General features: G+C 38.4%; 1 protein-coding gene across 21 annotated transcripts in view; it reads left to right on the top strand.

The window, feature by feature from the left end:
* Positions 1–26,154, top strand: part of CUX1 (cut like homeobox 1) — a 417,182-nt gene that overhangs the window by 300,500 nt on the left and 90,528 nt on the right. For 16 of the 21 annotated variants that reach the window (XM_044993419.1, XM_044993427.1, XM_044993418.1 and 13 more), the window contains 5 exons: positions 795–860; positions 2,254–2,355; positions 4,828–5,654; positions 8,257–8,422; positions 9,055–9,111. The exons of 3 other annotated variants lie outside the window; for them this stretch is intronic. In XM_044993419.1, the coding sequence (XP_044849354.1) occupies positions 795–860; positions 2,254–2,355; positions 4,828–5,654; positions 8,257–8,422; positions 9,055–9,111 (1,218 nt within the window). The remainder of the gene's footprint in view (positions 1–794; positions 861–2,253; positions 2,356–4,827; positions 5,655–8,256; positions 8,423–9,054; positions 9,112–26,154) is intronic. 2 more of the 21 variants (XM_044993435.1, XM_044993416.1) reach the window with 1 other exon arrangement.

Here is a 26,154-nt window from a genome sequence, read left to right as displayed (position 1 = left end):
CTCTGGACTGGATTGATTTTTTGTTGGAAAGAGTGAATATTGGTATATTAAAGCCTGTCTTAATTGAGAATAGCCCTATATCGGAATGAAACATTGAGTGAAAAGTAGCTCTCAAGAATGTCAGCCACCACATGTACTTCCAAAATTATAGTAGGGATTGTTTGCAGAGAACGGGTGTTTATTGTGCCCCTAATAACTCTGGTGGCAATTTTTCCTGTGTGTCTTGAAAAAATTATATGAGTGATGCCTAAGATCATTAGTTTAACAAAAAAAATTATTAACCCACATTTTAAAGCAGCTTTGCTTATTTATATAGAAAATCTTAAGAAGTAACATTCACTTTCACTTCCGTGTGATTAATTTTAAATAAATACTGAAGCTTGCATTTAAGAAAATGAAAAGAAAGCTGTTAAAAACCTAGACATAGTTGAAAGAACAGGCAGCATTTCCATAAATGTTCATTAAATGAAAATGAATGTCATTACATTTATAATTTGTTCTTCCTTTTTATGATTATACTTGGGTGGTTTATCTACCCATCTTTAGACATTTATTTATATCAATCTAACCTCTTTTCTGTATATAGATGTAATTTTTATTAACAAATCAGTCAGCCTCACTTCTTCCAAAGTAGCCTGCTCCTCTAATGCTCAGACAAAGACTCAAAGGGTTTAAGAGAAGCTTGAACTCTTGTATTTAGTGACAGGCAGCTATCTTTTCATGTCACACAGCCCATGATGTCAGCACAATCATCCCCTGATTGTTTTATTCTTACCAAACTTGTTTTTCAACAGAGAATCCAGGCCAGAACCTGAACAGACTATTTCAGGAAGTACCGAAACGAAGAAATGGGTCTGAAGGTACGTCACAGGCAGGTGTTTTTCTTTGCAGTTAATATCTAGAAAACGGAGTGTGCTCTAGCTGTGTGTTTCCTTAAAACTGTGCAGTTTGATTCTGGCCTGGAATCTGATGGAAAAACAGTAAGTATAAAACAAACCATGGGTTAGAAGAACACTTTACTTTTTCTAATTCCACCACTACCATACTAACTTGACATGTTTTGGATACTTTCTCCATACACCATCCAAATATGTATGTGTATAAAAAGAGATAAGTGATAGAAGTGGCATTACAAATAATGAAAACCTTTTAGATACTGTTTGGCTGTCTTCCTTGTGGCATCCAAGCAAGAAAGTTACCCAGTATTAAGTAATTCCTTCACAAATAGGTAAAAAGTATTCCGTCTATATTACGGGTATCCTTCTCCTAGGATTTTGAGTACATGTTGACATGTTGCTGTTAAAATGGTGTAGAACTTATCTTAGCATAATATATGAAAAAGCCTGGACAAAGGTATCATTGAAGATCAGATCAGTAAACTACTAATTGAGGAAGTAGGAGTTGCTATTTAAGTATCAACTTTTTTGCCTTGTTTCAGACCAATGACAGAATTTTGCTTTTAGCAAGATGGCAAAAGAAAACCCGCCCTAAAAGAGTTGTTTTGTTTCTGGTAGAAAATGATGTGGCTCCTATTAGTGATATATGTAGATCATTTATAGAGCATTACTACATGATGAAAAATGCACTAAACTAAAGTAATCTTCAAAATCATTAGGAATTTTCTATCTTTCTTTCTTTGCTTGAAAAACAAGAAATAAGCCTCATATTGTTGGGGAATATCTTAAGGGTTATATCTACACTTAAAAATGTATTTCTCCTATTGTTTTGACATCCTGGAGAGGTAAAATAAACTAGAATAAATATTGCTTTCTTCTATCCAATGTTCTCTATTTTAGATTCCAGTCTGGAATAAAATGTACAGTGTACTCAGATACCATACAGGGTCAAACCAGCTAACGTGATATTTTATAAGTGGTTCATGCCATCACATTTTTAGCTGCCCCAAAGAAGGGAATAGACTAAAGGGTTTTTTTAAATTCCTGCTGGATAGTACAATTTGTGTAGTACTTGACACTGAGCGAGTACATGACCTGCTGATTCTTCTACTGTTTATATATTAAAGTTATCCTGTAGCTGCTGCTGAATGGTAATATACCATGTATTTTCAAGCAGAGAAAATTTCTTGAAAAGAATGGAGTTTCCAGTACTAGTGAAGGTCAATAAATCTTAAAATCCTCCTAATGAGTGCTTACAAGCACCTCTGCAAACTGTTCTCAGAATGAATTGCAGGTGTTACACTCAGTGTTTGCTAAAAAGATTGCTTAACGTCATTAGTTTCCTCCTTCTCTTCAGGTAACATCACCACAAGAATCCGAACCACAGAGACTGGCTCTGATGAAGCCATCAAATCCATTCTAGAACAAGCCAAAAGGGAGCTGCAAGTACAGAAAACAGGTACAGGCTCACTTTGTCTCTTGTTCCTTTTACTTCAGAATTTAATTAAAACAATTATCATGAGCTTTCTGGTCGGTTAATTATGTTCTTAAAATCTTGAACATATGTTTTGCAGAGCAGTTTCTTTGGAGTGAGGAGGGGTTCGTGTGTATAACACATATTCAGTTTTACTTTATATCCTTAGTGCTAGATGGAACCTTTAGATAAAGTCACAATTCCTCTCCTGCTCTTGCCTTGCTCCGGGGGGAAAGTGAATTGTGACACCCTTTACATTGCACCGCATACTTCCTCCCTTGCACTGATCCACGTCTTCTGGCCAGCATGCCGGAATGGCAGAGCCATTTCTACCAGCGTACTCGTAGGAGGGGGAATACTGGCCTCACAGCTCCTGTCCTACTCTTCCTCAAATCTGACCAAACATCAAAAGACTCACCGTGGTTGGTGATTTAATCTATCCTACTCCCCTGCTAGCCCAGTCATGAGCTAGCCCTTAATGAGTATGTTCTCACCGCACTATATTTTTCATGAATTGGGATTATAACATAATCAGTCCCGAATCTGACTTTTACAGGGCTTTATTTCATGGTGTAAATTGTTCCTTGGTGCTTATTTGCTTTCCATTTCCTGATTTTAAAAATGCACTTCAAAATGGTCATGCCAGTTCAAACAGTGTTTCCTTTTCCAATGCATCTGTCCAGGTTATCTTCCCACTCTGTAATTTTCCATGCATTTGACAGCTATCAAAACTTTTTAACTAATTCTCCAATCCTGCGTCTCCACTTATGGAGCTGGCGCTGCATTAGAAAGTGCTTTGCATTAAATTTCATTTTTAGAAATAAATGTTGGTTTATTACTCTGGATATTCAGCTTCCAAATTAAAACAAATCACATGGCAAAAAAATATCTGCGGGAGTAATGGAAAGATGTTTTTAGTGAACAGAATAAGATACTAGATTTCTAAATGTGGACTAGATACAGTAATTTAAAACAGATTAATTACTATATTCTTTTGCAACACACTTCATATGAGGATCTCAGAGTGCTTTGCAGACATTAATTAATTAAGCCTAAAACTTCCAATGAGAGAAATAGTTAGATAAAGCAGAAGAGGCATCCCTGTTGACTTTTTTCCCTTGTTCTTATTTCTGATTAATTTTGTGGGCATGAAGGAGAAGGGACAGAGGGTGGCAGAATGAAAACATGCATAGATGACACACAATATTATTATAGGATAATCTGCATAATTGTATTAATCCTATTTATTTTCATTTGTGGCCACTTCTTGAAGTGCACAGCTCCCTTAGTCATATCAGGTGACTCACATTGCCCAACCTCCATAATGGGATTTTTAAGCCTTGGAATTCTTCTTCAGCTGAGGTTTCAGTGGAGACTGCTGTAAATCCAAATGCAGGAGCACCTTACCAAATCTCTTGACCCTGGAGAAGAGTACACTGGGACTCTCCTCTGGAATTCCAACCTCTGCTGCTGCATCCATTGGCTCAGGAAGGCCATATCGGCACTAATTCACCACCAAAACCCTTCAGTTGGACTCTGTCTCTTCTTTGATGCCCATGGGCTCCATACAGGGTAGAGATCAAGAGTTCTTCCAAAGCTTCTGCTTGGCAATGCAGCCCACTATGGCTGAACATCACACTTACTTTTGAAAACTGTTGAATAATCGTGTTTTTTAGTGACCTTTCATTCAGTGGTTTGGAAAAAGAGAGAGAGAGAGAGAAAGAAAGCTGAATAGTCAGGGGAAAAAACAGGGCTGCCCAGAGGATTCAGGGGGCTTGGGGAAAAGCAATTTCGGGGGCCCCTTCCATAAGAAAAAGTTGCAATACTATAAAATACTATATTCTTGTGGGGGCCCTGGGGCAAATTGCCCCACTTGCCCTCCCCCCCCCTTCTGGGCGGCCCTGGAAAGAAAAGAATTAAGTTATTTGTAAAAGTCCTTAAGTTTTTTAATTTCCAGTTCTGTTTTGGGTAGTAGAATGATTAACCCTATCAGATTATTTCTGTTGTAACAGGACACTAGCAGTGTAGCCAGGTGACCTGGATTTTGTTTGTGCATGATTCATTTTGGGGAGACAGCGAACCAAATGCTTAAGTAAATGTAACTGGGACCATGACATGTTAATGTCACTTTTGGGGAAGTGTACATTTGCTGAGGGGAGAGAGGGCCTGTTTTTCAAAGCTATATATTTGCAAATGTTTGCAACACATATCAGTTATACATATGTAGTTTGGGTGTCTGTGTGTGCATGTGTGGCTGCAAATATTTTCCAGGGCCTAACTTTGAAAACTGGCTTCTTTAATTAGAGAAAATCTGATTTTATATACATGTAGAAATGTACTGCAGACCATCTGTTCCCTCACAGGTTTGTTAGGAAACATTTACAGTGGCACTGAAGTTAGAAGAATGTGTATATTATATAAAAAGTGTTACCGTTCATCTTTGGTCTGTTTTCACAGCTGAGCCGGCTCAGCCACCTTCTGCATCTAGCAGTGGCAATTCTGATGAGGCCATTCGATCCATTCTGCAACAAGCCCGACGTGAAATGGAAGCACAGCAGGCTGCCCTTGAACCTGCCTTAAAAACAACACCTTTGTCTCAAGCAGACATTTCCATCTTGTCCCCAAAACTAATATCTACACCTGCAATGTCTTCGGTATCCAGTTATTCTCCATTGGCCTTGTCACTGAAGAAACATTCTACTGTCATGGATTCTAATATATCTGCATTGCAGAACCTCTCTGGGCTAAAAAAGGAGCACCAGGAAACACCAGTTTTAGAGCTTCATGGAATAACTGATTCTGCACAGGGTGTGCTGAGGCATGTTAAAAATGAATTGGGACGTGGTGGTGTTTGGAAGGACCATTGGTGGAACACTGTTCAGCATGACAGAAGAAATACCACTCCTTCTGAAGATACAAAGGTCGAGGAAGCCAGCAGTGGAAAAGAAAAGGTCAGCAGCCAGACAAGGTCAGATCGTAGCCAACTCCAAGGACCATCCTCTTCAGAATACTGGAAGGAGTGGCCAAATGCTGAATCTCCATATTCCCAGAGCTCTGAATTGAGCATGACTGGGGCAAGCCGCAGTGAGACACCACAAAATAGCCCCCTTCCTTCCTCTCCTATTGTACCTATATCAAAGCCATCCAAACCCTCAGTTCCTCCATTGACACCTGAGCAGTATGAGATTTACATGTACCAGGAAGTGGATACAATAGAGCTAACTCGTCAGGTCAAAGAAAAGCTAGCAAAGAATGGCATCTGCCAAAGGATCTTTGGGGAAAAGGTAAAGAACTGATTTTTCATTACACTATTACTTTAAACATGTAGCGCTATATTCTTATGTATAGGGATGTGAATCTGCCACATAAAGTTTCAACATACCTTTTTCATTCAGTAGTTACAAAATATATTTACAAGTGAAAGGTATGAGTCATGTGTCTTATTAAATTTCACAGATTTTCTGCTTCTACCTTCTATAGAAAAAGCTTCTTCAATAGCTTACAGTAAGAACACGAAGCTAATTTCTTCTTTTCACAGTTCAGGGCAACTGCATGTGCATTCCCCCTCTGTGGTCCACCAAGAGCACCCACTTAACGGTTTCTGGCTCCCAATCATCACCTCTTGGGCAGAGACCAAGGCTGCCCAGTTCCTTTACTACGCTGTAATATTCTCAGCAAGCCAGGCTACCTAAACAGGCCAGGATCTCCACTTTCCTTTCTCTGTAAAGGTTATGAACAGTATAATTGCCTGTAGTTACAAGTTACTACACAGCTCTTTATAATTAAGCGCATTTATTCTTAAGATGCAAGCAATGCAGGAGCTTTTACTGTTTTAGTACGTTTTTTTCTATGTGCTAACCAGAGGTCACCCGTCAGTCTTACGAGGGCTTAGTTGGTCTATTCCTTCTAACCCTTCCACAAGGATTGCCCCCCCTCCCCCCACCTAGACAGAACATCCAGTCCATTTGCTGGAACAGAAAGAAGGCCCTGAGTCAGTTTAAACTCAGGCTATTTATCAAAAAGTCCTTTTTTTGTCATTGGTCTCTGGGGAATCTAGTTTGAGCTATTATGTGCAAGCTTCCCCCGGAGACTTCACTTACCTCTTGGGGGGAGGGGGAGGGGAAAATGACAATCTGTCTGATTTGCATAATCATCACTCTCTGTTTTTAATTCCTGGAGGAGCTTTGGTAGCCCTGTCCCATGAAGCAGAACATAGTCATATATAAACCATTCATTTAAAACAAATGGACCCCAACAATATTGCATGTGGTTGCAATCTCTGTGTCACTCCTCAGCTACATTGATTTTAAGTTGGAACATATATTGAGACACGATATTTAATATCCACCAAAGCAGTGGTCCCCAAACTGTGGGGCACACACCCCCTAGGGGGGGCACGGAGGAAAGTTTGGGGAGCAGGAGGGCCCATGTCAGCCTCCACTGGGAGGAGAAGGGAGCACCACCCAGCCCCGCTCTGTTCCCAGCCGCAATCCCGGCTCCCAGCCTCAGCCCATTGCCATGGCCCCAACCTTGGCCCCTGACCACAGCTCCGTTCCCGGCCAGACACACCCCCCGCCCCGCAGCCCCAGTCTGTCCGTCCCCCCCGTCCCCCCTGCAGGAGCTGCGGCTCTGGCACCTGGAGTAAGTAGGGGTGTGTGGATGGGATAAGGGCTGGTGACCCTGAAAAGTTTGGGGACCACTGTGCTAAAGTGAACTCATGGAATATTTGAGTAATATCCTTGCCATAGATCAGTAAATCTAACAGATTTTTGTAAATGAAGGTTAAGGGACTCTGGAAACCTGAAATTTCTTGTTTAATATTTAAAAGTAACATAAGGGGATTTGGAACTCTCTGCTCTTCAGTCTTATATTTTTAGTTAAGAATTCTTTATATAGCCATTGCTCAGCCCCTAAGTGTCCAGCCTTCCAGTTAGCATTAGTATCTTTTTTAAGTGAGCCCTTGGTGATACATATACATATTGTAGAATGTGGCATTTTGAAGCTACAACACTCCGAGTTCTGATGGTCTCAGATCTCATAGCTAAGCAGAGTCATTACTTGGATGGAAGACCACCAAGGAGCATCTAAAGCTACAGGAAGTGGTGTTGGTGATTCAGCAGGTGGCATTATTCCCTCTGATTCGGTACTGAATCAATGTCCCAGCAGGATACTATGTACATTATGCTACTACAAGAACCATGTTTCAAATAAGACGTAAAACTAAGAGCTTGACCACTTGGGGTCATTAGATATTCTATGGAGCTTTCGTAAAACAATGGATGTTAAACTCAAGTGTCCTGGCTGAATTCCAGGTCAGCTAATTACATTCTGCCTATCTACATTCCTCCTGTAGTTTTAATGGCTACAGTATGACAGTATTCACTTCCTCTCTCAAACTATTGTGTACAGTTGCAATTAATTGTTAAAGATGAGCTAACGTGTACAAAACGAAGCTGTTCAAGATTTAAATAATTAGCACAATTGATGGGTACATTTGAAAGTTTCAAGGATGTTTATTTTAAAACAAAATATATGAAAATGGTTTCCTGTTTTTATTTACCTGCTAGGACCAGGTCTCTGTGATTCTCCCGTTAGAACTGATGACATTACATCATACAGTGTATTATGCAGCTCCCTGTGCTCTTGCAGGTGTTTTGCTCTTGCAGGAAAAACGCATACTCTTTCCTGAACTCAATATTTACACACACACAAAATTTCCATTTACTTACAAAATATGCATATGTAATTAAAGTTACCCCTGTGCTTTCTGGTAAATGATTAATATACACATGACATGAGCAATATGCCGGTGGTAAGTATATCACAAAAGTTACCCACCCCTAAATTAAATACGCTAATATTCCATTCTTGGTTGCTTCATTTCAGGTGTTGGGCCTATCCCAAGGGAGTGTCAGTGACATGCTCTCCAGGCCAAAGCCATGGAGTAAATTGACGCAAAAAGGCCGAGAACCATTTATTCGTATGCAGCTCTGGCTGAATGGTGAGCTGGGACAGTGTGTCCTGCCTGCACAAGGGCAGCAGCAAGGACAAGGTAATTAAAATTCCACTATGTTGTTTGCATTGAAGGAGAGGAATTATTTTTAAATTGCAGTAAGCGAGAGTTTTTTCTGAAGTTAGCTCTGCCATTTGTATAAGTAGAATTGCCCACCTCGACTTCACAACTTGTTGTTAAGGGACTCACTGGGATTTTACACAGAAGGATTAGTTTCTGCTTAATTCCTAAGCAGGAGATGATGAGTTAACAATTAAAATAGCAGTGTTTATGCATAAATAACAGCATATAAATCAAGCAACTTTGGATAAAGAGCTAGAAAAATGTGAAAGTTAAATTCAGTCACATTTTAATAGGAATTACTTGTTGAGGAGGATATTTCTAAAGTTCTCTGAAGAATTTTGATTCTTGTAACCAGATAAAAGAATTAAGTTTTAAAGAGTGGTTGTAATTCTGTTTTTTACCATTGTTTTCATTATGCTGTTTAGAAGTACCAAATATCTAGTTGTTATTTTTAGTAATACCAAGACAGATTTTGCCCTTACTTGGTTGTAACTGAGATCAACATTTGACTAATTGTTAAATCTGTTTAGAATTGGAGTTATTGCCTGGTTTGGTGGATTGAGAGTCTCCTTTATTGTTCCCTGATTTTACTGTTCTCTCTTATTTAGTCCTCCACTCAGTGACATCGCTGCAGGATTCCCTACAGCAGGGATGTGCAAGCTCAGGTAATCAACTGGCTTCAAATGCTTTGGTGTACAATAATTCTCTACATTTTATTCTATTTCTGCTGCCCTGATGCCCAAAAGATTCTTGTGTTTTGTTGTTATAGCATGCAGGAGCACCTTCAGGGTTTTTAACAACAGTGAATTCCTCATCCCCTCTATGTTACTATGGCAGATCTTGAAAATGCGAGCATTTAACAGGATACATTAGGCTGGAAGACTATGATCTGAGATCATTTGCTCTGTATTATTTTTTATCATAGTTTATCAATTTGACATGTGACAGTGGCTGTAAAACAGAAGCATTTCATTTGTAATATGATCTACATACCTCAACTGCCTTTTTTGTTGGTATATTTTTTTCACCCTCAGTTGTGGTTCTAAACCAGCTTTTCTAATTTAAAGTTGAGGAAGATTGCTAAATATGCAGCTCACCCTCCCACCCCTTCACTAAAACACAACAGAGACTTGTGCAAAATGCAAGTGAATTGCTTAAAGATGTTTCTGAGGATGACCATTACAGTAGGGAGCCCCAGTATAAAGCAGCTGTGTTCCTGCTGTTAGATACCAAACTCTACCCACGCACACCGTTTAACCAGTGATACAGTTAACTGATGTCAGCCATTTATACCGTATTCCAGGCGAGAGAACTACTTGGGTTCTGTGGCTGTAAGATGATCAGGTGCTATAAATGCTATAAATGAGAGAATTACAGCAGTTCAGAATGTAAAGGACGGACCTGTTGGGTCCTCTTGCCCATCTCCTTGCAATTGCAACACAGAACCTTTTTCTAATAATTTGTCCAGTTTAGGTTAAATGTCCTAAATAATGGGGTTTCCACCGTTTCCCTTACTATGAGACTCTTACAGTGAGATGTATTAGGCTGTAAAACAGAAGCGTTTCATTTGTAATATGATCTACATACCGCAACTGCCTTATTTGTTGGTATATTTTTTCATCCTCAATTGTGGTTCTAAACTTATTTATTTCTCATATTGAGAAATTTTCTAAATTTTCCCCAGGAGTTAGATGAAAATGGAATGAATAAAGGCAAAATGTCAGCATTAAAACCAACCATGAAAATAAAATCTTCATGAATAAAATTAGAAACAGCCTTTGCAATCACAGAGCTATTGTTACTTACCTACAAGCATTTAAAGAACATGTAAATTTCCTGAGGCATTTTTACAGTGCTGCTCATGAAAGTATGCAATAGCTACTTTTCTGTAGCATTCATCCAACACCAGTCACTATTCTAATTTAAAAATATATATAAATACTTAAGAAAACAGAAAATATCATAAATAATACATTTAACAGGTCATTTTAAACGAGTAGGGTTTCAAATGGGAGGGAAGGGGGAAAAGGCTATATTTTTTTTATTAATCATTTTTCTGGTCCCTAACAGTAATTAAGAATGGGTTGAAATACTGACCTACAGTATTGCAATCTGACCAACTTATGGGTTCCCAGGAGGATAGCTAGTAGCTAACAGTTATTTCCTTCAGGAAGTTTGGATGAGTTAGTGTGAGGTTCTGCTCCACTGCTCCACATCTCCACCTAGTCTGGCAGTTACTGCCCTTGAGCTAATATTTTGCAATGTGCTAAGTTTTTATTAGCTGAATGGAGCATATTATTGATTACCACCCCTTATTCTGGCCTTAAAGGTGACCTGCAAATGAGGGAAAAAATGGGATTGTGTCCATTTTTCTTTTTATGATTAAAAATAAATACATGAATAAAATTGTTTATTTTTAGAATTAGAAGTTAATTTCTTGTTTTCCCTTTTATACTTGGTAGAACTAATAGGCTTATGACATCACAGATAAGAAGAGAGTGAAGCATGATCAGTTGAGAGGGGAAGGATAGTTTGATGATAGTTTTTGTTGCCACCTATATTTTAATTCAAATGCCTGGCAAACAGTTGGTAGAAAAGCTGTGTTTGTGAAAGATTCAACATCCCACCGTTATACTTGAGGGCTGTAAATGCTCCAACTCCAATTTGACTGTCTTTCAAGGAGTTTTCCAGCAAAACCAGTGAAGACAAAGACGTAGCTAAAGTAAAAATCAAGGAGAATGTGACTTTTTTTTAAACATTCAGGACTTCTCTGCATGACAACCATATAGATTTATGATCTTATATCATAAATAAACAAAAAAGGGTCCAAACCTTTAATACATTTAAGTATTTGCAAGAATAGCCTCTGATACCAAAATATAATCTGATACTCTTCTGCATTCTGTGTCTGTGCGTTTTAAGCATCAGGCTAGTAATCAGAAGATCCTTGCGCAAGTTCTACCGAATAAGTTTTACACAGTAATGGTATCTCTACTTTCAGTGGTAAAAAAGGAAATCAGTATGTTCGTTCTTACATTTTCTTCATGTATCTTTCTGCCTTTGGGTAAATCTGTCTTTTTAATGAGGTATCTGTCAACAACATGGACCAAATCATATGGAAAAAAAATCTGAATTAATGTCACCCAACTGCATCAGCGTGTTTCTTTTTTAGTGAATTTGGCCCTTATTTAGTTTCTTTTTTGATGGTCAAAGCTGGATTAGAATTAGAGAGTTGCAATATATATTAGGACATGTGTATATGATTGAGTGTTTTGAACACTTGTATGTAGCTCCTGTATTGGTTTTATTTGGATTTTTTGGGTTACTTTCTTTACTGAGTGTCTGTAAAACTTTACCCAAAAAAAATACCATGGTATTATGTACTAGTTCTGTTGATTGCCTTGATATTCCCAAGAACGTTGAATTTTTAATTCACTTCTGTATTTATCCTTTGTGAAGGTCATATAGTATCCATATACTACATTAAAGACTTACATGTCTTTTTGGTGCGTGTTTCTGTTAGGGTCTTCTTTTGACCTAATGTGGAAATCTTCATTTGTCAGTACAGCTGTGGGTGATCTCAGGGGATTTTGAATTTCCCTTTTGTTTGTCTTCCTTTCTGAGTATCATTTATCATTCCGAACTTCATGCTGCTTAGCAGTAGTAATGCTCATGGAAATTGAAGGAAGGATTATAGCTGCATAAAATGGGATGCTCTAATTAAAGCTTGTTTTTTAAATCAAAATCTTGATTGAGGTAATTGCACATCACCTAGTGATTTAAAAACCAAAGATCTACTGTATTTAGATCTACTGAAATATTACATAAAACCTTTCTTTTCAAAATAAAAAAATATGTAACAAGGGAAAGAAATATGGAAAAATCTGAACACAAGTATAAAGTTTACTCCAGATGTGATAGTAGTACATGCATTGCAGAATGACAGGAAAGCCAGATATCTGATCTGTCTATCTCTATTCATACCATGCTCATCACGGTGTTATCTTTCAATAGCAGACGCTAACAGGTAGCTAATTGTGGATTGGGTCAATCTCCCTATTACACAGCAACAGAGTTGTTAGATATTGTTTTCGGTCTTGTTTTAATTACTGTTGTGGGAAAACTAAGGCAAAGATATGAGTGTTAACTCTTTTGTTCTGGATGCAGTGAGATTCTGATCTCTTGAGGGAAGGAGTTTGATAGCCTCAAGCTGGTCATGAAAAAAGCTCTGTCCTCATTTCTCATGATTCTTCCCTTTATTGTGCATGGCTTTGTAGTTGCAGAGGAGCACAACTGTTATAGGAGGTGTTCCAGTAGGTAGCTCAGACCAATCTATTGAGAACTTTGATAATTAGAACCAGGTGCTAATATACATGGACGTTGGTTCCTCTGCTCCTGAGACCATCTCAGATTTGGATTTTATCGTCTGTGAAACAGGCTAATAACTACTTGTAGCAAGAGATACTGGGTTCTGTGTGAGAATGCATTCTTGATTAACAAAGTTTATGGTTTGAAATGGTTCTGATGAATATGACTTTATGGCCAATAAGATGGAGAAGAAAGGGCGATCTCTTGACCTAAGAGTCATAAGACTAATGGAATTCCTTACATAAGTAGGTTAAATTCAATTACTTATTTTAAACTTTGGTTTAAATAAATATAAATAAAATAAAATAAAAATATTACTGCCATTATTATCAGTGTGAGCCAGATCAGAATAGAATTGTTTAGTTACTTACTTAGAGCTGTATGGATAACTCAACAGAATCAAGCCCCTTGTGCTAACTCTAAAATGTAATTTTAATAGGCAAATTGGTTAAGTTTCCACATCACTTGTGCATACTGAGGTTGCAGCTGTAACGTAATTGGCCCCAGTTTGTGTTGATTTCAAGCCATCGGATATCAACTGGCACCTCACACGGGCAGCTGCTGTAGTCTGTCTATCTTGTGTGTATGATTCAATTCTGTGCTATTTCCTTGATAATTTGGCCCGTGAAAACCTTCCTGGTAACTTTTCTAGTATCAATAAAGCGAGGAGAATCACTGTCCAATGCACTTTATTGGGACCTTGAAATGCAGTGCAAAGTTGACGCTTAGTATAACATGGACAGCGTTGCTAGAACATTCGTTTCATGTTTCTTTTCTATAACTGTTCTTTTATCACAATCTGTTTTGTGTATCAATAGTACTGTGTGTGTATTATTGATGCTTAGTAAATAATTGATTTTATTGAAACTCTACCCGCGATTCTTTTTCATAGACCCTTTAGCATAGGAGATGCCTTTATCATACAAATGTTGATCTTTTCTTTTTTTATGCACATTATCTTAGAATTTCACCTGTTAAAGCTCTTTCCCACTCATTTTTATTTTGGGTCCACATGCACTAGGTAAACAATGATCAAAACGTCCGCAACACAATTCCCTCCTCATTGTGCTCCCTACCTTACAGATATAAAACTGTGTTTGGCATTATAAAATCTGTAATTATGAGCACCAACATTATAAGGAAAGATTCATTGTAGACATAATGCTGTAACTAGGTGACAACACTCTTTCCCTATTTAAGTGGAGGAAAGGGAACTCGTGCAATACCCTGAAGCTGATCTTAATTTATTTTAAATAGTGAATATGGGTCTGTATCTTCATTTTTAGAAGATCAGCACACAATCCATTGCAACCTATGTTTTTTCTTTTTTTGGTCAGGCTGTGTGGATTCCATAAATCCACTGTCCTATGGTCTGAGCACAAGACTGGGAGCCAGGAACTCAGGCATTCTAGTACTTGTCTCTGTCACTGATTCCCTCAGTAAACTTGGGCAAGTCATATAGGCTCTCTGCCTCAGTTTCTCCATTTGTAAAAATTGAGATAATACCTACTTCACAGGATGCTTCTCATAATTAATTAGTGAATATGTATAAAGTTTGAAAATGAAAAGTTTAATTAGTTGTACTGTTACCACTGCTATTTTTGTCAGGCAGCTATGGAAAAGTACCAGTTAGCACAATATGTCAGTGCACTGAGATTTTTCTAGATCAGCATAGTGCTTACAGTTCCTTATTTAAGGGATTGCAATAGTCCAAAATTGTTGATGAAATCTTTGCTTCTGGAATAGTTTGCTATAATTCATTAGATCAAATGTATTTTAAGATCAACCAAACCATGTGACCTCCATGGTGCATATTCTTTCCAAGCTTAGTTCAGAGTGAAGATCTGGTTTGTTAAATATGATAGACTTCAGACACTCATTTCTCTCAATTTCTTTATATTCTTAATCACTCATCTATGTTTTTTCCTCATTCATCCCTTTTTTTGGACGGGATCTTTCCCCTGTCATAAGAGAGCCTGGATCCTCTGACCCTCCCTCATTACAAACAGTCTGTGGATTCTACAGCTAGCTGCTAGCTCCAGGAGGAGCTGGGTATGAAAGAATGATCACATTTTGAAAACCAGAATGTAAGAGTAACTGACCCTAAATCAGCAAGCAGCATTGACATAAAGGATGCCTTAGCATTTGTGTTGTGGTGCTGGAAGGTCTGACAGCTTGGGGAGGGGGGGAGATAGGGCTCTGGATGTTTTGGCAGCTGGGAAGAAGGGTCAGGCACCTTCCTCTATATTGAGAGGGAGTCTGGAGGGCTTGGCAGCTGCAAAAGAGGTCAGGAAAGGTACTTATCACTGGGGGTCAGGCATTTGTCTCAGCGATGGGAGGGTTTGTCTGCTGGTGAGGAGTCATGTTGGGGTTTTGGTTGCTTGGAGGGAAGTGAGGCACATGTCTCTTCATAGGAAGCTACAAGGGTTTGGCTTCTGGGATTGGTCACATAAGAGTGCTTATCAGAGGGAAAGAGGGTATTAATCTGTTTCATCCCTTTTGGCTATGGTCATGGACACAGGCAAACTACAACTTTAGTAGAAGTGGGTGAGAATTACCTTGCTTTGGCTGCATAAAACAGATAATGGACTGTTTCCTTCCTGAGTTACTGAATAGAAAGTGTATGCTCCAAATGTACAGGTCATTGCTTCCAATCCATAATGAGGATACAGCTTTAAAGCAGGTATGTTTCCCAGGAACTCGTCTTAACATGAAGTAAACATTCTGTGCTGGAAAGTATCAGATTATACCTCTGACTAATAATTAAATCATCTTTAGATTATAAGGAGCTGTTTGTTGGTAAAATCATTTCCAAGGAGAGAAAACTGAAAATTTCTGGAAAATTAAGTATCCTCCAAGTTACTTTGTGGCTGTCCCTGTTGTTTCAGTGGAGAGGAAGAAAAGAAAAGATGTATGTGTCGAATCTAATTTGATAGATATTTGAGATTTTTTTAAACTTTGTAAATAATCATCCAGAAGATTGTTCCTATGATTATTTTATTTTAATTCTGATGGAAACCGTTTCCCTTCTAGGTCATCGTTCCCCTACAGACCAAATGTTGAAATACAGTGTTACTGTGTGGGAGCCAGAAAGTTAAATAGATTAGAAATCAAGTATAAAGAAAACTGAAACTGACTGGTCTATTTTCATTGTCCAAGCTGAGTGAAATGCAAAAATTAAACAAAGAATATCAATAAAGCGAATTTGATATTTAAAATTCTTACAGTTTTAATGATCAACTGTGGTACTAAGAATAAATTTAAGGACATTTTTTTCTTAAAAAAACAATATTTAAAACCCTGTGTCTCTCTTTAAGAAGTGTATTCTACATCCAGAATAACATAAGCACCATTTGAAGCATTTTAAAGGCATAATTCTGAGAGATGCAGAGCACCAGCAAAATTCCTTTGGACGTCAGTACTCTGCACATCTCCCATCAGTCAGTGATAAAAATACTCCTTTTAAAACAAAATTTATCTTCGCAATTTGTTCCTTCCACTTCTCCTTCGCCTATCCTAACATTATAAAACATACCCTAGCTGCTGCTTTCTCCTAAAAAAAACTTCCATCAGATCCATGTCTCAGATACTTATTCCACCCCAGCACCCTCCTTTATACCTTTGCTTTCTAAGGAAATATTGGGACGTGAAAAGGTGATGGAAGCTGCCCCCTTCCCACTCTCCGTATCTTCACACAGATGAACAAGTAATTAGTTTAGTCTCAGTGTAACTTCAGTTTTGTTTTACATTTGTTTCTCTCCTTTTCTCTTTTGGAACGTATATCCTAAAAATAGAGTAAGTTGGAACTGGCAGATGTTTCATTTGTCCTTTACAAGAGGACCAAAATTAGCCTGTAATTTGGTACCTAAATAAAGCAGCTAAACTGTCTTTGTACGAACTTTACAATTACAATCTATTGAAGTTGCAACATTTTGTTTACTGGTATTATGTAAGCAAGATCAGCACCTAAAAATCCATAAGACCTTCAGAGAGAGAGAGAGGATGAGCAGGAATGAACACAATTGTGTTTTAAATCTTCTGTTTTGAGACAGTTATTTTTTTTGTGAAGGTTTTTTGGTTTTGGTTTGTTTTAAAGGTAACTTGGAAATGCTCTAAAACTGCATATCGTAAAGGTAAAAAAAAAATCTAGTAAAAGGACAGCAATGGTTTCTCTAATTTTCAGAGAGAAAATCTGCACAGAATGCCTGAAGCTGGGTTAGCAGTGGGACTCCCCAGGGGCAACAGAAAGATGTTATAATCAATTACCACATCATAACACTGATGTATGATAATTACTGAGTGTTCCTCCTGAGATAGTGCAGCATTTGGCTGGGATGCAGCTCTTTCATGGTCCACTGCCTGATTAATATGCAAATAATAGGCTGATTGCATGATGAATGCAGAAAATGAGTTCGCTGATAACGTGAGCACCGAAGCGGGAAGATGATAAATTACTTTTACTGACTGTCCTACATTAAGTACCCTTTCTCAACAATTTTATCACAAATTAAGTAAAGCAGTATGGAGAGATTATGTGGATGTGTAAAATAATGTACCTTAATAGCTTTTATAATATTGTTGCGTATAATGTAAATGGCATTTTCTTTCAGTACTTTAGCCAGTACTCCTCCAGAACGGTTTTGCATTTAGTACAGTAACACGCAGAGACAGTCCATTCAGCCGTTTTCTGTTAAGATGAAAAGCAATCTGCTATACCAACATATATGACTGGTGATGGGTTGGCCTTTCTTATGAGAAAAAGAATCCAGATATTAGCCCCCTCAAGTATCTTGCCCCTAGCAAATTAATGTCCACATTGTTTAGTGAGGGGGGACTATTCTTCAATACAGAACAGGATGTACACTGGACATATGTATGCTGTTGCACCTGGTTTAAGCTGTATATCCAGGGGCAAACGAGGCTAAGGCACTGAACACGGTCATAGAAGCACCTGCATACTCTACCTAAGTTTGTTAAGAAGCTCGAGGTGGAGAGAGGACCAAACGGATATGATGGTGATAATATGTTGAATTCTAGTCTCTAACCACCTGGTCATCGGCTGGAGCATCAGCAAAGATGTTACAAGAATAACTAAGTTAGGACCTCTTAGAAGCATTGAATTGGTGAAAAATTATTGTCATATAATGATTAATCTTTGCTCAATAAGGCAATTTAAACACAAGTTTTGTTTTTGGCATCTTGGTAGGATGTTTTTATGACAGATATTTGTTTAATCTTCAGGAACTCATTAATAAAACTGTTCCTACACACAAGCTGCTTTACTAATAAGGTTACTGAAGATAATTTCTAACAGTTACTGTATTCTTAAATCAATATGGATTTTTGAAGAAGTAGTGAGCTATGGTAACACAGAAAAATCTGGTTTTTAAAGAGGGTTTGGTGGTGCCAGGATGCGAGTGTTAAATCGAATTTTAATTTATATAATTATCTTAAAAATAATCTTGTAAAATTATCTCAGCTGTGGTTCTAGAAACTGTGATTGGCTATATGTCGACACAAGCCCCCAATTTTCTTCCCTGTTTTTCAAAAAGTGCATTAATGTAATGATCATCTAGTCCATCCCTGGACCAGTTCAAGAGTGTTCCTTAAACCATATCTTTTGGAGTTTTGTCCAATCTTTTTTTTTAAAGTGCCATCTAATTCCACAGGCTAATAGCACTGCCAAGAAGCTTTTCCTGATAGCCTAAATTTCTCTTTTCTTAATTTTGTCCCATTACCTCTAGTTATACCCTTATTAGTACAAGCTTAAATATTGTAATTCTCTGCATCCTTGATGTTCACACTGCCCATCGTTGGTGATTACAGATATTCTCTTTAGGACCCCTCAACTCTGCAACTACAAGTGTAACTTTGTAACCAGTTAGAGGCCCAGTCCTCTTAACTTGTTACATATATGTTTTGGTTTACCTCAATAGTGCCAGTATCTCTTCCCTCACAGCCATGTTTGCATATAAATTCTTACTGTGCTGCATAACTCTTCGTATCAGCACATCAGGGAACACCTGGGCAGCTACCCCATAGTGCACAGATTGCCAAAACTGGGCTTCTCAAGATGTGGGGGACTGTCAGTTTTTTTTTCCAGTGTGCCAGGGACCAGTGCCATATTCTTATCCTATTTGACGCTCTTATGAGGAAACTCGCCATGGACCGGCAGCCGATGGCTCGCAGACGGGCACCGGTCCATGGACCACCACTTTGAGAAGCATTGGCCTAGAAGACACACTCACAGAGGTCTTGAGAAACAGAAGACTAGCCAAACTAGTAGCATGGGAATAGCCCCCACAGCAAAATACATTGAAGAACCAGTTACACAAGAAGGCAACCATGTGTCAGCCTAGGCCCCCAGTAAGGATAAAACACTGTTAACTGCTGTAGTTGCTAACAAAATATTATCCATGCTGCGTGTGGACACAAATCATGTTTGGAGTCAAGTAAGCTTCTGGCTGGTTCTAAATTTGATTTAAAGTCATAGGGTGGACAAAGCATTCTTTAGCCAGTTAGATAAGCTACCTGTAAATTAATAGGAATGCACACCAACTCCCTCCTGTAGATCCTGCAGGCGTGAACTAAAAGGTACCTAGTTCACATTAACCTAGTCCTCTTTAAACAGGACTGCATTAATACACACTAGGCACCTTTTAGATTGCATCCACAGCGTTCACACGGGGAGTAACAGTGAAGCACCTTTATGCACGCTGTATAGTCCAAACTGCGGGGCAGTCTAGACATAAACTTGAACTTTTTTCACTGTTTGCCAGTACCGGTGCTAGACAGTGATAAAAACATTCATTTACACTGAGCACCGGCCTAACTGACATCTTTGCTACCCTATCACGTTATAAATTAAGGCAGTTTGGGACTAAATATAGATAGAGATGGTATGGTAGAGACCAAGGAAGTGACACTTTCTTCTCTGCTCTTGAAATACTATATTTAAAACTGCCTGCACCTGATCTACAATAGGGCCTTTACCACTGCTCACTCACTGGGAACTGCACCACTACTAGCAAACATAATGTCAAAGAGAGTTCTGCAGGGATTTAATTTGTAGTAATATTGGGCACTATGGGTTGAATTTTCAAAAGTATGTAATCAAGTTAGATGCCCAGTTCCCATTAAAAGCCAATGGGAGATGGGTACCGACTCTCTTGAGGACTTTTGGAAACCCACCCTATGTCAGGCTCTAACTGCCGTTTTGGTTGCTCTTTTCTGAACTCCATCTAGTTTTGCTACATATTTCTGGTTTTCAGGTGCCCGCAGCTGAAAACATATATAAATGTAAGTGTGGAAGGAGCATAAAAGTGTGGAAAATGCAGCATAAAATTGTGGCGAGATCGTATAATCCCTTGCCCAATGCTCAGAAGTAATTTTATTCAAGTGGTCACAACCTTTGGCCCTAATTCTGCAAACATTTCTGCACATGTGTAACCTTAGACACATTCATGAGCATGAGTTTTGCAGGGCAGGGGCCTTTGTTTTCTATTTTTTTTTGCAGAATGTAATGAAGATGTAGTAGTAGCCACAGGATGAGCCTAGCCTTTTTTGTTTTCATTAAGTAATTTTTGAATTATTGGTTAAAGGAATTAAATTGATTTTTTTTCTTCTTAAAAACACACAAATATGGCTGAAGGGATTTTTTTTCAGAATTTTTCTGTCACCCACAAAAATTCACCTCTGAGGCAAGACCAAACCTGGAAGGTTTCAGACATAAGAGTTATTTTCAGTTATAACATTTGCAGTAAACACGACCACCACCACCACACAACAATCACCCAGGGAAATCTATAATCTTAATAATAGCTGGCATTCACTACCATGAATTTATACACATACTTGCTTTACATTATTGTATGTCTCTCTCACACATTTAGGCTCTAGAGAGGTGGTTTATTTTCATAAGCCATATTAATGTGCAAACAGGCAAGGTTCACTCATTGAAAACAAATCCATTAAAACACTATATCTGAGAAAATACTCAATGTTCATAGATCAGTACTATTAATTAGTCATAAGAGGGCTTTATTGTAGTATTGTGCCACAAATGCTTAGCTGATTTATTACTCACGTAGATCAAACTTGTGTTTCATTTCACCACTGGTGCACAAAAAGCTCATTCCTGTGTTTTAGAAGCGCCCGTGAAGACATAAATTCCTATGCAGAAGTTAAAATCACAGTGTAGAAAAATGGAAACCAAATTCTACATGAAATTTTCAGATGCCAGAAAACTGAATGCATAACTCAGTGGGAATCTTGCAGTTGACTTCAGCTGGAAATGGACAAGGCCTTAAAGATACATCAGTGAGAGAAGGCCCAACATACTCTGGTTTTTAATCTGTAAACTAGAGAGATTATACAAACTAATAATTAGACAGGAAAAACTAGGAGCTAATCCAGTCTCAGTATGAGCCACTTTGATCTTGGGTAACATGTCCAAATCTGTTTATTGCCCATCAGCTCACCTGTGGGTAAAAACAGGCTCTCAGCTATCAAATGCTCTTCTGGGAGGTGGTGAGAGAATTCTTTGTTGATATTTATCTGTCTTCCTCTTCTATAATAGTTTGCCATAGAAGAAATAACTAGAGTATTGTATCCTCCCACTGCTATGTGCCCTATGTTGTTCTGATATTCATTTATAAGTAACTTGAATATGACTAGTTTGGTATGGACCTAAGCCTGAGCTATGGATATTATGAAAAGTGGTGCATCAAACCAACCGCCAGTTAAATAATGTTTGGGTTATTGTTGGAATGTCACAGAGTACCCTGTCATTTTGTTTCAGCAACTTGTCCTTCCAAATGCACAGTTCGCCTTATGGCATGCCAGCAGTAAAAATGTCACTTACAATAATTACTTTTTGGTGAAAATGCTTGCTGACTTCCTACCTTCAAGCTGTTTTTTACACAGTGGGGAGATAATAAGAAATGACTTTATCCTGACTGCTCAAATGAACACTAAATGGAATTTAGGTTATTACTGTATATTGAGGGCTGTGTACTGAAATTTAAATAGTAGATTGGATAAACTGCAGAGATTTGTCTCTGAAAATTATAGTGGATCTGCTTTTTCAATCCACTTCTGACTAAAACTTAAGGCAGCTGTTGTCTGCCTGCTGCCTTCAGAATATAATATTTTCCTTAATCCTTTTAGAGGCCCCTGAATACCTTCTGTTTCAGATGGTCTTTCCCCCAACATCTCCATGTTTTGTACTTTATTCACCATCAGTCTTTTGGCAGTAACACACATTCAACCACTTATTCACACCATTATTGTTGAGCTAATATAGGACTGAGTACTTCTTTCTGGAAGTCAAATATGCCACAGAAAAAGTCTCGATACAGTCAATTTTTATTTTGTTCTGAGAACTCAGATGGTTTTGGTCCAGATAGCTCTTGTCCTACCAAAAGGCTTTGGATTATATTGTCTTGGCAAAAGGACAAAAGGGAAGGAAACTACTTGTCACCATACCTGTAGAAATTAGAGTGTAGCTTGAATCAAAATGTTTGGTGGTTTCTGGGATCCATAGTTCTCAAAAGAAATACAAACCATTCTGCTTAAGGAGCAGTGTTGTAGACATCCCACCAGGATATGTCACCTTCTAGAATTTCATGCTTCTGGGATTGACACGGTTGCATCCATCACCTAGTGTTTTAACACTGCACCATCATCCGTTTACCTCTTTTGGAGAGGATACTTCCATGCCTAGTATCTCAATCATGCTGAAAGAGTTTGTAACTAGTCAAGTCAAGCACTACCTGCAAGCCTCTGAACACTGGTATCTGTGTTGTTCTAACCTAGTTCAGTTCCTCTCCAGGATGAACCTCCTGTTGGCTATCTTCTGTAGATCTGGGCAGTGTTAGTGCACAGATAGGGCAGTTGAGGACATGCTGCTGTAAAAGCTACTTATAGTTGAAAGAATCAAAATAACATACATCACCAATCTGTTAGATTATCCCATCCAGCCTCCTGCAATTGTAGGATATAATCCCCTACATAGTCCACATGAAGAAAAAGGGAAATCCTTCCTTTGAGCATGTACAAGAGAATCCCAGTTTTATGTAAATTTCAAGCATGCCCACAATTTTCAGACAATGTGTGGGGGTGAGTTCAGCAGACTTTTTGAAGATTTATGCACAATAGGTCTAATTCTTATTTTACATCACTGTAAATCCAGAATAAGTCCATTGAATTCAATGGAGTTAGACCCATGTAAAAGCAGTGAAAGTAAGATTCAGGTCCATTTGTCCTTTTACCTGAAGTGAGACTTATACCCTGAAGTCTTGCTGAACCTGCAGGTTTTAAGGACTCTGGAGAGATTTCAGAGCTTGCTGGGCTGGCTCCCCCAATCATCCACTCTGTCTTAATGTGGTACATCTGCCCTTTAGAGGAATGTGAAGTTTAGTTCAGTTAATTGAGATTCAAGTAATCAAAGTTTGGCTGTAATAGTATCTTCTAATCATTCATGATAGTCATTGATATCTCATATAACACTCTCCATGAAGAATGTATACATTTGGTGCTGATGCTCAGGACGTTATTGTTGGGAGTATCCATTGGACATTATATCTGTGTGTGTGTGTGTGCCCAGCGCAGATCCACCTGACGCTCAGTTCCTTCCACTAATCAGAATCCATTGTAATACTCTGAAACTGTGGGGAAGGATAATGTGATTCAACACAGCAATCATCTGTACTAGCTGTGGTGGTTCTTTGTAAGTGACTGTAGTTTTCATTTCCAAGCATTGCCTCTGTCATTCCCCACTTTAGGTGATGAACCAGTAGACCCAATCCCTAACCAAACAGGGACTCTCGACTAAAGAGAGATTGCAGCAGTGTTCTTTCAAATGCAGCATCTGACCTATGAATTAGATCCATAGAGTAATACTATAGAAAGGAATGACATTTCGGAGATATGCAGTAGCGGCCGTCTTGGATGTGGTGGAATGCACTCCAACACGTTGGTACCAAAATCCTCACTCAATCATAGCAGGAATTTATACATCATCTAATTCATTTAAACAAGTGGTTTTCAACCTTTTTTTCATGTGCCAACCCTTAACAAATGGAGGTGCAAACCTCTTTCGAAATCTTAGACATAGTCTGTGGACTCCTGGCTGAAAACTACTGATTTAGACAATCTGATTGTTCCACCAACATTTTAAGTATCGCATTTAAATTCCAGAAGAAAGTGACTCTCTCACTGGAGGAAATGCATTAAATAAGCTTTTCAGAACAGTTATCACCTTAGGATTGGAGAGTGTGGTAGAGTTCTATACAGAAAAATGGCAGACTGACATTGCCGAGGGTTAGAAAATCCAGCAGTTGGGAGAGAAGAACAGAAAAATCCATTACTAGGTCCAGTAGAATGTACAACCAAAACTGATGAATGAAAGCAAGAGCTCTGAGCAGTGCTTCAGACTCTGTGGTGTTCTATAGAACTTTGGTGATGAGAAAAAGTGGAAGGAATGCATAGAGGAGGTTGGATTGAAAAATACCCACTTCAAGCATGTTGTGGCTTCATCCACTGCAATAGGGAATGCACAACCATGGAACATAAATCTGTGGTTCATGTAATAATGAGGAGGTTGATATATTGTTCTCAGCCAGCTTTGCAGTATGCTCAACCAGAGTCAAGTCGTATTCTCTCAATTCAGAGTGGAATGCAATTTTGCAGTATTTATTTTTTTCTTAAATCACAGGAATTAAATATAAATATCAGTATTGCGGTTGAGCAATCAAACTATCACTGGTCAGGAAATTCTGAAATGTAGGTATTTTTCTGCAGCACTAACACAACCATACTGGATAGCTTTCAATTTTTTATGTTATAAAAATAATATAATTAATTCACATTTAAGAAAGAAAACAAAAATAGAAAGCAGATGGGCAATGTTGACTTATTTTACATTCATTTATTTATTTAGCTTTATATATTGTTCTTATCCCACACTCCTGGTTGCAGTAGAAACCTTAACTTTTGGAATTTCCTAATTTATGAACAGTTTATATGCAAGGAGACTAGTGGGACCCTCCCAAGCTTGGTCCACAAGCCACGCTCCAGTTGCATCAGATGGGACCCAGATTAACTGTGCAGATCTTTGTAATGTGATCGTTTCTCTCTCTCTTCTTGGCTGTTTTGATCAACTGTGAGGTAGTTAACAATGCCGACATCTCAACTGTCATCTGCAGGCTTCAGTGATGAAGGGGGTCTGAGCACACTTCTCAAATGATTCCGGTTGTCTGCACGTTCAGCCGATATCATTTCACTGATTATATTCAATTCACATTTGAAAACAGCCATATAAAGAATAGACAGTTTTTGGGGGGTGAATGTGCAGGGCTATGTAATAGCTTATATTCTACAGTACAAGAAGGCAGCCTTCTTGGAAACATACTGCTCAGCTGACTATAGGTGCTGGAACTAGGCGGGCTGTCGCACCCCTTGGCTAGTAATGGTTTCCGTCATGTGCAGGGTTTGCAGTTTGGTTCAACGGCTCTCAGCACCCCCACTGTACAAATTCTTCCACCACCCCTGCAGCTGACACAACCCTGCACAGTCAGACTCCAGCTTTAGAGTACTTTATTTCTCATCTCTAATGTTGCACTAACACGAGTTTTTTGCGTTTTTATATATATAATTATATTATTTTATCCCTTTTAAATATTACATCTTTCACACCCAGTATATCCAAGTGCTTTACAAAATAAATATATATGCCGTGTACCTGATCCTTCAACCTTTCATTATTTTTCTCAGCATATAGTGTAATGATGGTCTTAGAAGAGGTGTGCATACAAAAGTTATACCTGTTTTAGATATTATAAAAATCTGTGGTGTGTGCGTACATGTGTATCATATATAGTTTGAAATCACAATACAGTGAGTGCTCCTAGAATAGACCAGTAGTTTTCCTTTGTGTTGCATTCCAAAATCAGATTCAGATATTCTTACCTTTTTGAGTAAATAAAAAGGTTGGTTGCTCTTAAAAACAAACTCCCAGGAGGCTGTTGATATGTAAAAATAAACAAAAAAAATTTTAACTAATCCATTCTGTCAGCAACATACTACATTTCAGTGATAGGAGAGAGAGATGTTGTTTTACCTTTGATGTCTGCAGTAGCAGGCTGAAAAAACAGATACTGGTGAATGCTTTTGTTTAGTCCTCTGTGAGGTGTTTTGGGTTTGGTTTTTACTGGATATGTGTGGCTTGCAGTGCATGCATGGAAAATTGCATAGGAAATTTGCAGCTGCTCTAGTTATTTACTAAGATTTGTTTAAGTGGCACAAGGGACAAAATTAGAAGGAACGTGAACCATTGCTGT

Source organism: Mauremys mutica, chromosome 19 (assembly GCF_020497125.1).
Source record: "Mauremys mutica isolate MM-2020 ecotype Southern chromosome 19, ASM2049712v1, whole genome shotgun sequence".
Lineage (NCBI taxonomy): Eukaryota > Metazoa > Chordata > Testudines > Geoemydidae > Mauremys > Mauremys mutica.
The sequence above is the reverse complement of the archived record's forward strand: the minus strand, read 5'-3'. Positions and strand labels throughout refer to the sequence as shown.